This window comes from Erythrolamprus reginae, chromosome 1 (assembly GCF_031021105.1).
Source record: "Erythrolamprus reginae isolate rEryReg1 chromosome 1, rEryReg1.hap1, whole genome shotgun sequence".
In the NCBI taxonomy this organism is placed as follows: Eukaryota; Metazoa; Chordata; class Lepidosauria; order Squamata; family Dipsadidae; genus Erythrolamprus; species Erythrolamprus reginae.
The window spans coordinates 5,010,448-5,022,826 of NC_091950.1; the positions used below are offsets into that span (position 1 = coordinate 5,010,448).

General features: G+C 49.0%; 1 protein-coding gene across 1 annotated transcript in view; it reads right to left on the bottom strand.

Moving 5' to 3' along the window:
* The window catches only part of LOC139163023 (protein ENL-like), a 34,379-nt gene that overhangs the window by 10,766 nt on the left and 11,234 nt on the right, over positions 1-12,379 (bottom strand). Inside the window, exons 4-6 of the mRNA XM_070743936.1 lie at positions 9,882-10,025; positions 8,379-8,504; positions 2,098-2,694 (exon numbers count right to left, since the gene is read on the bottom strand). Coding sequence (XP_070600037.1) covers positions 2,098-2,694; positions 8,379-8,504; positions 9,882-10,025 — 867 coding nt within the window. The remainder of the gene's footprint in view (positions 1-2,097; positions 2,695-8,378; positions 8,505-9,881; positions 10,026-12,379) is intronic.

A 12,379-nucleotide genomic window follows, 5' to 3' on the forward strand; every position in this document is an offset into this window, starting at 1 on the left:
CTCTGACGAAGTCAGTAGGGACGGACGAAAGCTTTGACGCTTTTCGTAGTTTTAAATAAATGTTGAAATGTCCTGGAGATTGTGATGGCTACCGCTTCTTTCTCTCTCTCTCTTACAGGTTTCCCTTGACTTACGACCAGAATCGCTAAGTGAATCTGGTCCCATTTTTACAAACTTTGCTGCCCACAACTGTTCAGCAAATCCCCGAAATTGTTTGGTCCATCGGATGGGGAGGGAAGCCGGCTTTGCTTGTCAGGAGGTGGCAAAAGGGGATCAGGCGACAACCCCTGGAGACGCTGGCGACTGGTCCTAAATGTGGCTTCCATGGGCCCGCCTACAAATCACATGGTCCCCAAGTGTGAAAAACAGGAAGCCCCTCCTTTTCTCAGCTTCGAACGGTCACTAAACGGACTGTCGTTAAGTCACCTGAATGCCCTGGGCGAAAAAGAGAGACCCCAAATGGGCAGGAGGACTTGCTTTTGCATGGGGCCACCTTTGAAGAGTGTTCGGAAACTACAAATGGTGCAGAATGCAGCTGTGCGAGCAGTCACAGGACTAGCCAGGCGTGTCCACATCTCTCCAACACTCCGTGGTCTGCACTGGCTGCCGATTGGTTTCCGGACCCAACTCTAAGTGTTGGTTATGACTACAAAGCTCTGCATGGCACGGGACTGGAATACCTCCAAGGCTGGCTGGGGAATTATGGGAGTTGAAGTCCAGATATCTTCAAGTTGCCAAGGTTGGGAAATACTGAACTAGACAACGTCACTTGGTGGTGCCTAGGGGAAGAGCCTTCTCCGTGGGGGCTCCGGCCCTCTGGAATCAGCTCACCCCGGAGATTCATACTACCCCCACCCTCCTCGCCTTTCAAAAGAGTCTAAAGACTCACCTATGCCGCCAAGCTTGGGGTCATTAGATTCTCCCCCCTGGCTGATGAATGTATAATGTGTTTGTTGATTGAATGGTTATGTATGTATTTTAATTGGTTCTTTAGTTGTAACTGAATTTTAATTATTTGAATTTCGATATACAGTGGTACCTCTACCTAAGAACGCCTCTACTTACGAACTTTTCTAGATAAGAACCGGGTGTTCAAGATTTTTTTTTGCCTCTTCTCAAGAACCGTTTTCTACTTACAAACCCGAGCCTCTGAAACTGTAACCGGAAAAGGCAGGGAGAAGCCTCCGTGGGGCCTCTCTAGGAATCTCCTGGGAAGAAATAGGGCCGGAAAAGGCAGGGAGAATCCTCTGTGGGGCCTCCCTAGGAATCTCCTGGGAAGAAATAGGGCCGGAAAAGGCAGGGAGAAGCCTCTGTGGGGCCTCCCTAGGAATCTCCTGGGAAGAAATAGGGCCGGAAAAGGCAGGGAGAAGCCTCTGTGGGGCCTCTCTAGGAATCTCCTGGGAAGAAATAGGGCCGGAAAAGGCAGGGAGAAGCCTCTGTGGGGCCTCTCTAGGAATCTCCTGGAAGAAATAGGGCCGGAAAAGGCGGGGAGAATCCTCTGTGGGGCCTCCCTAGGAATCTCCTGGGAAGAAATAGAGCCAGAAAAGGCGGGGAGAATCCTCTGTGGGGCCTCCCTAGGAATCTCTTGGGAAGAAATAGGGCCAGAAAAGGTGGGGAGAATCCTCCGTGGGGCCTCTCTAGGAATCTCCTGGGAAGAAATAGGGCCGGAAAAGGCGGGGAGAATCCTCTGTGGGGCCTCTCTAGGAATCTCCTGGGAAGAAATAGGGCCAGAAAAGGTGGGGAGAATCCTCCGTGGGGCCTTTCTAGGAATCTCCTGGGAAGAAATAGGGCCAGAAAAGGCGGGGAGAATCCTCCGTGGGGCCTCTCTAGGAATCTCCTGGGAAGAAACAAGGCCTCCACCCTCCCTGTGGTTTCCCCAGTCACACACATTATTTGCTTTTACATTGATTCCTATGGGGAAAATGGCTTCTTCTTAGAAACTTTTCTACTTAAGAACCTGGTCACGGAACGAATTAAGTTTGTAAGTAGAGGCACCACTGTATATTGTCTTTTTATATGTTGTAAGCCGCCCCGAGTCCAATCAACCGAAACTTTCCTGGCCAGCTGAGTGAGTGAGTGAGATGGACCGGCCCTCACCTCGGACTTGAGCGAGGCCTCATCCTCCGAGTTGGACTCCTCGGCCACGGTCACCTCCACGGGCTTTTTGACGGCCTTCGGTGCTTCGCTCTCCGGCTTGGGCTTCTCGGCTTTGGCGCTGGGCCCCTTCTCCTTGGGCAGTTTCTTCTCTGCGTAGGAGGCGGACGAGGAGGAGGAGGTGGTGTTGGTGTTGGAGCGGTGGGTGTTGGTGGGGAGGGTCTTGGCTGCCTTGGAGCTGTTCTTCTTCAGCTTCTTGACCATGGGCTTGGGCGACTCCACCGCCAGGGGCCGCTTGGCCGAGGGCTGCTTGCCTTCGGGGGCTGGGGGAGCCCCCTTGGGGGAGGCGTTCTCCACCTTGTGCTCCTTCAGGGCCAGCTTGGCCTCCTTGAGGGCGGCCTTGGGGAGGGGCTTCCCCTCCTCCTTCGGCCCTTTGTTCTCGGTGGCGTGCTTCTTGGAGGGCTCCTTGGAGGCCTTGCTGGCTTCCCGCTCGGGGTCCCGAGAGGGATTCTTGCTCTCCGAGTCTTTCCGGGGCCTCTCGCGATGCTCCCGGGTGACTTTGTGTGGCTTGGAGAGTTTGCCCCCCTCTTTGTTCGCCTCCTAGAAAAAGAAAACAGCAGAATTAACACAGTTGGAAGGGACCTCGGAGGTCATCTAGTCCAACCCCCGCCTTAGCAGCAGACCCTACTCCATTCCTGACAGATGGCAGTCCAGTCTCTTTTTGAAAGCCTCCAATGATGAAGCTCTCGTGACTTCCTTATTTTTTTTCATTTTTTTAATTAAGTTTATATACATTTAAAAGAAACATTATACAATCGGTGATTATAGATCCTAACCATAATAACACCTAACACATCTAAACAGAAAAACGAAAGAAAGAATGAAAGAAAGAAAGAATGAAAGAAAGAAAGAAAGAAAGAACGAAAGAAAGAAAGAAAGAAAGGGAAAGACAAAAACCAGAAGTGCTAAGAAACCAATGAATACATGCTGTCTATCTTGACAGCTCAACCTTTTTATCTTGGTTTATCTTACACCGCTAGATCTCCATGGTTTACATTCAGTTTTATGTAAAAATCCATTTCTTCAACCCCTTTCATATTATCTCTTACATTAAAGTCTGTTTATTTTGTCTTGTGTCTTTTAACTATTCTCCATCTTTTTTACACACATTTACTTATTTTCTTTCTTAACAATACAATTCTAATTCTATTTAACATATTTACATTTCCTATGTACAGCTTCCTTTGAACCAACCGTCATGACTCCTAAAGCAATTTCTGATCCATTGGTGAATTGTTCTCACTGTCAAAAAGTTTCCCATTTCTAGGTTGAATCTCCCCTTGTTCACTTTCCACCTTTGTTCCTGGTCTGGCCTTCAGGTGCCCTGGAAAATAGCTTGACACCCCCCCTACTCTGCGTGGCAGCCCCTCAAATATTGGAAGACCACTCTCGTGTCTCCCCTGGTCCTTCTTTTCATTAAACTAGCCAGGACCAGTTCCTGCAACCTCTCTTCGTATGTTTTAGTCTCTGGTCCCCTGATCATCTTGGTTGCTCTCCTCTGCACTCTTTCTAGAGTCTCAACATCTTTTCCAAAACTAGATTGATTGATTGATTTATTAAGTTTGTATGCCGCCCCTCTCCGTAGACTCGGGGCGGCTCACAATAGTAATAGAAAAAAAAACAAAAATAATGTACAATGCAAATCTAATAATTAAAACTAAAAAGTGCTATTGTTAAGATGTTGTAAGCCGCCCTGAGTCTAAGGAGAAGGGCGGCATAAAAATTGAATGAATAAATAAATAAATAAATAAATTTCAGAAAACATACACACAACATAAACAGTATAGGCCTGGGGAAGTTATCTCAGTTCCCCCATGGGTTTTAAGAAGCTTACGAAACGCCAGGAGGGTAGGGGGAGTTCTAATCTCACGGCGGAGCTGGTTCCAGAGGGTTGGGGCCGCCACAGGGAAGGCTCTTCCCCTGGGCCCCGCCAAATGACATTGTTTAGTCGACGGGACCCGGAGAAGGCCAACTCTGTGGGACCTAATTGGTCGCTGGGATTTGTGTGGCAGAAGGATCCTAGATGTAGGATTCTAGCTGTGGTCTTACTAAGGCTTTAAAGCAGTGTTTCCCAGTGTTGGCTGGGGAATTCTGGGAGTTGCAGTCCAAATATCTTCAAGTTGCCAAGGTTGGGAAACACTGCTTTAAAGGGTGGTGTTAGCACCTCCCATGACCTTGAGCCGGGGTGGCACAGTGGTTAGAGGGCAGCACTGCAGGATAACGGCTAGCTGTAGATTCAGCAGTTCAAATCTCACCAACCGGTGACTCAACCTTCCATCCTTCCGAGGTGGGTCAAATGAGGATTGTTGGGGGCAAGAGGCTGACTCTGTAAACCGCTTAGAGAGGGCTGTGGAAGTATATAAGTCTAAATGCTACTGCTATTACTACTGATTGCATCCCTCTGTTAATGCAATTGAGGAGTGCATTGGCTTTTGGGGCTGCTGCCACAACCTGCTGGCTTGTATTTAATTGGTTGTCCATTAAGACTCCAAGACCCCTCTCACAGTCACTGCCATTAAGCCTGATTTCATCCAGTCTATAATCTATGGATTATTTTCCATCCGTTGCTTCCTGTTCTACCCTCAGGTGCTTTGGAGAATAGTTTGACTCCCTCTTCTTTGTAGCAACCCCTCAAATATTGGAAGGTTTATTTATTTATTTATTTATTTATTTATTATTTGGATTTGTATGCCGCCCCTCTCCGAAGACTCGGGGCGGCTCACATCAAGTAGTACAAATCATAAATAATCCAATCAGTTAAAATATTTAAAGCTTTAAAAAACCCCATATACTAACAGACACACACACAAGCATACCATATATAAATTAAACATGCCCAGGGGGAGGTGTTTCAATTCCCCCATGCCTGACGGCAAAGGTGGATTTTGAGGAGTTTACGGAAGGCAGGAAGAGTAGGGGCAGTTCTAATCTCCGGGGGGAGTTGGTTCCAGAGAGCCGGTGCCGCCACAGAGAAGGCTCTTCCCCTGGGACCCGCCAACCGACATTGTTTAGTTGACGGGACCCGGAGAAGGCCCACTCTGTGGGACCTAATCGGTTGCTGGGATTCGTGTGGCAGGAGGCGGTCTCGGAGATATTCTGGCCCAATGCCATGAAGGGCTTTAAAGGTCATAACCAACACTTTGAATTGTGACCGGAAACTGATCGGCAACCAATGCAGACTGCGGAGTGATGGTGAAACATGGGCATACCTAGGTAAGCCCATGACTGCTCTCGCAGCTGCATTCTGCACGATCTGAAGTTTCCGAACACTTTTCAAAGGTAGCCCCATGTAGAGAGCATTACAGTAGTCGAACCTCGAGGTGATGAGGGCATGAGTGACTGTGAGCAATGAGTCCCGGTCCAGATAGGGTCGCAACTGGTGCACCAGGCGAACCTGGGCAAACGCCCCCCTCGCCACAGCTGAGAGATGGTTTTCTAATGTGAGCTGTGGATCGAGGAGGACGCCCAAGTTGCGGACCCTCTCTGAGGGGGTCAATAATCCCCCCCCCAGGGTAATGGACGGACAGATGGAATTGTCCTTGGGAGGCAAAACCCACAGCCACTCCGTCTTATCCGGGTTGAGTTTGAGTCTGTTGACACCCATCCAGGCCCCAACAGCCTCCAGGCACCGGCACATCACTTCCACCGCTTCGTTGACTGGGCATGGGGTGGAGATGTAAAGCTGGGTATCATCCGCATATTGATGATACTTCACTCCATGTCCTTGGATGATCTCACCCAGCGGTTTCATGTAGATGTTAAATAGCAGGGGGGAGAGGACCGACCCCTGAGGCACCAAACAAGGGAGAGACCTCGGAGCCGACCTCTGACCCCCCACTAACACCGACTGCGACCGGCCAGAGAGGTAGGAGGAGAACCACTGGAGAACAGTGCCTCCCACTCCCAACCCCCCCAGCCGGTGCAGAAGGATACCATGGTCGATGGTATCGAAAGCCGCTGAGAGGTCAAGGAGCACCAGGACAGAGGATAGACCCCTGTCCCGGGCCCGCCAGAGATCATCCATCAACGCGACCAAAGCGGTTTCCGTGCTGTAACCGGGCCTGAAACCCGACTGCTGGGGACCTAGATAATCGGCTTCTTCCAAGGACCGCTGGAGCTGGAGTGCCACCACCTTCTCAACAACCTTCCCCATAAAGGGAAGGTTGGAGACTGGACGATAGTTATTAAGTACGGCTGGGTCCAGGGAAGGCTTCTTGAGGAGGGGGCGCACAAGCGCTTCTTTATAGAGTGATGGAAAAACTCCCCTCCCCAAGGAAGCGTTGGTAATCTCCTGGGCCCAGCTCCGTGTCACCTCCCTGCTGGCCGAAACCAGCCAGGAGGGACACGGATCCAGTAAACAGGTGGCGGAACTCACAGCTCCAATGGCCTTGTCCACTTCATCAGGTGTCACCAGATCAAACTCTTCCCAGACAGGTGGACAAGTACGTGCCCCAGTCACCTCGACTGACTCGTTGTCAGTCGACTCTGTTTTACAATTGGAGTCGAGGTCGGCCCGGATCTGAGCGACTTTATCAGCGAAAAACGTGTTAAAATCCTCGGCACTACTCTGCAAGGGCTCCCCAACTCCCCCCTGGTTAAGAAGGGAGCGGGTCACCCTAAACAGAGCGGCCGGACGGGATTCCGCTGATGCAATCAAGGCGGCATGGTACGCGCATCTTGCCACCTTGAGCGCCACTTTGTAAGTCTTAATAAAAGCTCTTACAAGTGTTCGGTCGGATTCAGACCTACTCTTCCTCCATCGCTTCTCTAGACGTCTCTTTTGGCGTTTCAACTCCCGGAGCTCCTCGTTGAACCATGGGGCTCTACGGGGTCTAACGCCACGGAGAGGTCGCAAAGGCGCAATCCGGTCAAGAGCCTCCGCCGCAGCCCTGTTCCAGGCCTCCGCAAGAGACTCCGCCGAACTGTGGACGAGTGCCTCTGGAATAACCCCAAGCGCCGTCTGAAAGCCCTCTGGGTCCATCAGGCGTCTGGGGCGGAACATCTTCATTGGTTCCGCCTCCCTGCGGGGGAGGATTGGAGCCAGGAAGTCGAGCCGTAGTAGAAAATGGTCTGACCATGACAAAGGCAATGCTTCTAAGCCCCTTAGTCTCAGACCATTACTCAGTTGCTCGGAAAGGAATAACATGTCAGGTGCGTGCCCTCCCTCGTGAGTCGGACCCTGTACTACTTGAGTCAGGTCCATGGCTGTCATGGTGGCCATGAACTCCTGTGCCAACCCAGAGGTTTCGCCGAGTGACGGCAGGTTGAAGTTCCCCAGGACAATGAGTCCGGGGAACTCCACCGCCAACCCGGCTACCTCCTCGAGTAGCACAGGCAGGGCTTTTGACACGCAGCTGGGAGGCAGGTACGTGAGAAATAAGCCCACCTGAACCCCTAAGTCCAACTTCATCAAGAGAGACTCGCAACCCGCAATTTCCGGAGCAATGAGTCTATGCAAGCAAAGGCTCTCCCTGGCTATAATAGCCACTCCTCCCCCCCTTCCCTGGGGTCGAGGTTGATGCCATATATGAAACCCGGCTGGGCAAATTTCAGAGAGAGGAACACCTCCCTCCGGGCCCAGCCAGGTTTCAGTAATACATGCCAGGTCGGCCTCCTCATCCAGGATCAGGTCCCGGATGAGGAGAGCTTTATTTACCACCGACCTGGCGTTAAGCAGCAGCAACCTGAGCCCAGGGCCAGAGTTACACTCACCACCAGTACCCAAGATTGGGCTCACAGAGCCAGAACAAGGGACCGTTATTAAGCAACGATCCCTCGTTCCCCTGGAACGGCTAACTCTGTGGCCCCCGCCATAACTGCCGCTCCCCAGCAACACAGGGATATTCCGACCCCCTGCCACCCCAGAGATCGGTGCCCCTTCCTCTCCTGTCTCCCGAGCGTCAGGTGGGCCAGACCTATCATTCACACTACTAAGGTTGCCCTCTTCTCACCCTAAGTCCCTCTTTCCATTAAACCAGGGACACCCAAATCCTGCAAGGGCACAAAATAACATCAACAGCAGTTAAACTTAAGAACAAACCAAAAACTTTGCATGGTTCCTTGGTGATGGATTTGTATTTAGAATGGCTAGATTTAATAACTACAAGAATAGTTGTAAAACAGGGGTGAAACTCCCTAAAACAAGCCTTTCAAATTAATCCCAGGCGTTTTGGGTTGAATTGCACCCATAAACCGAGGACTGCCTGCGTTCCAGAGGGACTCACCTTTGATCCATGCGATGGCTTGGACTTCTTAGGGTCGGAGAAGGCCGAGAGAGGGATGGTGGGAAGCATGGGGTAGTCAGGACTCGGCCTGGAGACGGTTTCTGCACCTTCGGGCATGACCATCACCTGGGGAGAAAGCGAGGGTCAATCTTGGATAGTCTACAGCTGCTTCTCATCAGGCAAGAATCAAGATCACGCGTGGGTGTGTGTGTGTGCGTCTCCAAACCCGGCAACTTTAAAGCTTATGGACTTCAACTCCCAGAATTCCCCAGCCAACCAGTCGAAAAAAGACACACGGAATAGTTTCTTTGTCGCTGTTCATAGAAACACAGAAACATAAGAAGACTGACGGCAGAGAAAGACCCCCTGGTCCATCTAGTCTGCCCTTATACTATTTCCTGTATTTTATCTTAGGATGGATCTATGTTTATCCCAGGCATCTTTAAATTCAGTTACTGTGGATTGACCAACCACAACTGCTGGAAGTTAGTTCCAAGCATCTACTACTCTTTCTGTCAAATATTGTCTCAAGTTGCTTCTAATCTTTCCCCCAACTGACCTCAGGTTGCGCCCTTTGTTCTTGTGTCCACTTTCCTATTAAAAATACTTCTCTCCTGAACCTTATTTAACCCTTTAAACCTATTTAAATGTTTCGATCATGTCCCCCCTTTCCCTCCTGTCCTCCAGACTAGACAGATGGAGTTCATGAAGTCTTTCCTGATAAGTTTTATGCTTAAGACCTTCCACCATTCTTGTAGCCCGCTGTTGTTGCTCCTCTCTACACTTTCATCAAATGGGATGAAAATGGCAATTACAAAATAACTCTCCTACTTAGATCGAACCAAATTTAAAACGTCCATCATTTCTTTAAGCTGTCTGGGGAAGCCATCATTTCTTTCTAATCATTTCTTTCTCGTTTCTAAGCATAAAACGTATCAGGAAAGATGTAATGAACTCCATCTGTACAGTCTGGAGGACAGAAGGAAGAGGGGGGACATGATCAAAACATTTAAATATGTTAAAGGGTTAAATAAGGTCCAGGAAGGAAGTGTTTTTAATAGGAAAGTGAACACAAGAACAAGGGGACACAATCTGAGGTTAGTTTGGGGAAAGATCAGAAACAATGTGAGAAAATATTATTTTACTGAAATAATAGTAGATGCTTGGAACAAACTTCCAGCAGACGTGGCTGGTCAATCCACAGTAACTGAATTGAAACATGCCTGGGATAAACATATATCCATTGTAAGATAAAATACAGTAAATAGTATAAGAGCAGACTAGATGGACCACGAGGTATTTTTCTGCCGTCAATCTCCTATGTGTCGATGTTTCTATCATTTCACATCTCCTGTAGGAAAAAATTCAGATTTGGGAGTCAAACGTGATTTCCCAGATCCCGTGGCCAGGCAAAAGTCACCTCCACTGAAGATGGACAACACGACCAACCCAAAAAGGAAGGACCACAAGACAATGTCCCTTCTGCCCCCCTGAATGACTCACCCCTCCGGCTTTGATGAGCTTGTGACGGAATTCCTTGGTGGGGTTATTAAAGGTCAGCTTCTCACAGCGCAAGTGATTGACCGGGGGGTTTCCTTCCAGGTTGAGGAAGAGGTCGTAGGTGAAGCACACTTTCTTCGGCTCCTCCTGAAAGAAGAGGCAAAAATCTCAGAGATTGAAGCCGACCACGTGAATCCCTCTCTTGCAATTCCGGCCGCTCTCCGCTAAAAAGAGCAGAACGAGAAGAACGGAGAATAGCCGGAAAAATTCACTCCAAACTCAACCACATCGCTGGCAAATCCTTCTGCGGTGGTGGTGGAGGAGGAGGAGGCCCTGTCAACATTTAAAAAAGCAGGGTCGAAGTACAGGATGGAAACATACGGATATATCAACAAAATCTTGGCCACAATATGGCAAAATAAAACCCTGCGTTGGCTGATTTGTACAGGAGCAAACCTGGAATCCACTTCAGCTGTCATCGTGCCAGGGTTAGCGGTAGAACACAATCTTCAAAAAGGCACAGGGTCGTGTTTTTTTAAACTAGTTTGAGCAAAACATTTTGGACATGAGCTTCAAGGTTAAGGGCTCATCTATTTTCCCAGAGACACATTATTGATTAGTTTGGGGCCAGAATGATCAGCACAGGTGGGATCAGAGCTGGAATGAAGTAAACATATACAGTGAACCTGGCTCTCTCCGAAAATAAGACCAGATCGTATATTAATTTTTGCTCCAAAAGACACATATTAGGGCTTATGATTAGGGTTGAGTGAACCAAACCTGCAAAGTTCGGGTTCGTACCAAACTTTGTGCGGTTCGGTATACCGAACCCGAATTTTTGCAAAAGTTCGGCAAACGTTCGGGTTTGGGAGAGCACCAGGAAGCGCCGCCGCCCGTACTTCCTGGCCGGCTGAAATGGGGACTCCAGGAAGGACATCTCAGTGACGTCAAAGCTCCGACCCTGGAATCCCCTCGAGGGATTCCCCACCTCCTTTTGCGCCTCCCGACCGGCCAACAGCTCCCCGGCTGTTCTGGGAAGCGCTGCCGCCCAGCTGTCACCTTCAGAAACAGCCAGGGGGCTTCTTGGCGGTTTCCCAAACACCAAACCTGGAAGTTTGGCAAAAGTTCGGGTTCGGGAGAGCACCAGGAAGCGCCACCGCCCGTCCTTCCTGGCCAGCTGAAACAGGGAAGCGCTGCCGCCCAACTGTCACCTTCCGAAACAGCCAGGGCGCTTCTCAGCGGTCTCCCGAATGTTGAACCTGGAAGTTCGGCAAAAGTTCGGGTTTGGGAGAGCACCGGGAAGTGCCCCGACTGTTCCGGAAGGTGACAGCTGGGCGGTGGCGCTTCCTGGCGCTTTCCCGAGCGCCGAACTCGAAACTTCGTTGGGTTCGCCCAACACTACTTATGATTGATAGGTATGCATGCTGTTTTGATAAGACCCCGTAGTGGGTTTTATAGTGGGTTTTTTAAAATAGTTTTTAGCATTTAATATTTGACTTGTTTTCACTATTGTATTTGTATTTTTATATTGTTGTAAGCCGCCCTGAGTCCCACGGAATTGGGTGCCACAGAAGTCAAATCAAATCAAATCAAAAATAAATGAAACCAATTATTTTCCAGGTAGGTCTTATTTTCAGGGAAATACGGTACTAAATGCGTCCATTTGGCTGACAATCTTTAAAAATAAATAAATAATAATATAATCTTCATTGAGAATAAAAGGGATGGGGTACATAAAATAGAAAGACTGTACAAGTACACATACAAACGTGTAAGAACTTTAAATATATTTTAGTAGGTTGCTACATATTTAGGAAAGGTAAGAAAGAGAGGGAGAAAAAAAAGTAAAGAAAAAAGAGAGAAAAAAGAGAAGCAAATTCATATCTATAAATGTGTAAGATGTTCTGCTTGTGGTCAACCAACATGTTGACTATGTTGATCTGCAGCTTCTAGGTTCACCTGGCTGACCAGCTTAACTGGGCCTTATTTTGAGGGAAGGATTTATATTACGAGCACCCTGAAAAAAACAACCATGCTAGGTCTTATTTCCCCGTTGGGTTTTAGCTTTGGGGAAACATGGTACTCATTACAGTTTATAGCAGTGTTTCCCAACCTTGGCAACTTGAAGATATCTGGACTTCAACTCCCAGAGTTCCCCAGCCAGCATTCGCTGGCTGGGGAATTCTGGGAGTTGAAGTCCAGATATCTTCAAATTGCCAAGGTTGGGAAACACTGGTTTATAGGAAAAGGGCAAAGTTTTCTGTTTGTCCAGATCTTGCCTTAGATTTAAAAGGCAAGAAATGAATATACGGTAGCGCAGTGGTTAGAGTGCAGTACTGCAAGCTGCTTCTGCTGGAGTTCAACGGTTCAAATCTCACCACCGGCTCAAGGTTGACTCAGCCTCCCATCCTTACGAGGTGGATCAAATGAGAACCCAGATTGTTGGGGGAAAGAGGCTGACTCTCTGTAAACCAGTTAGAGAGGGATGTAAAAGCACGGTG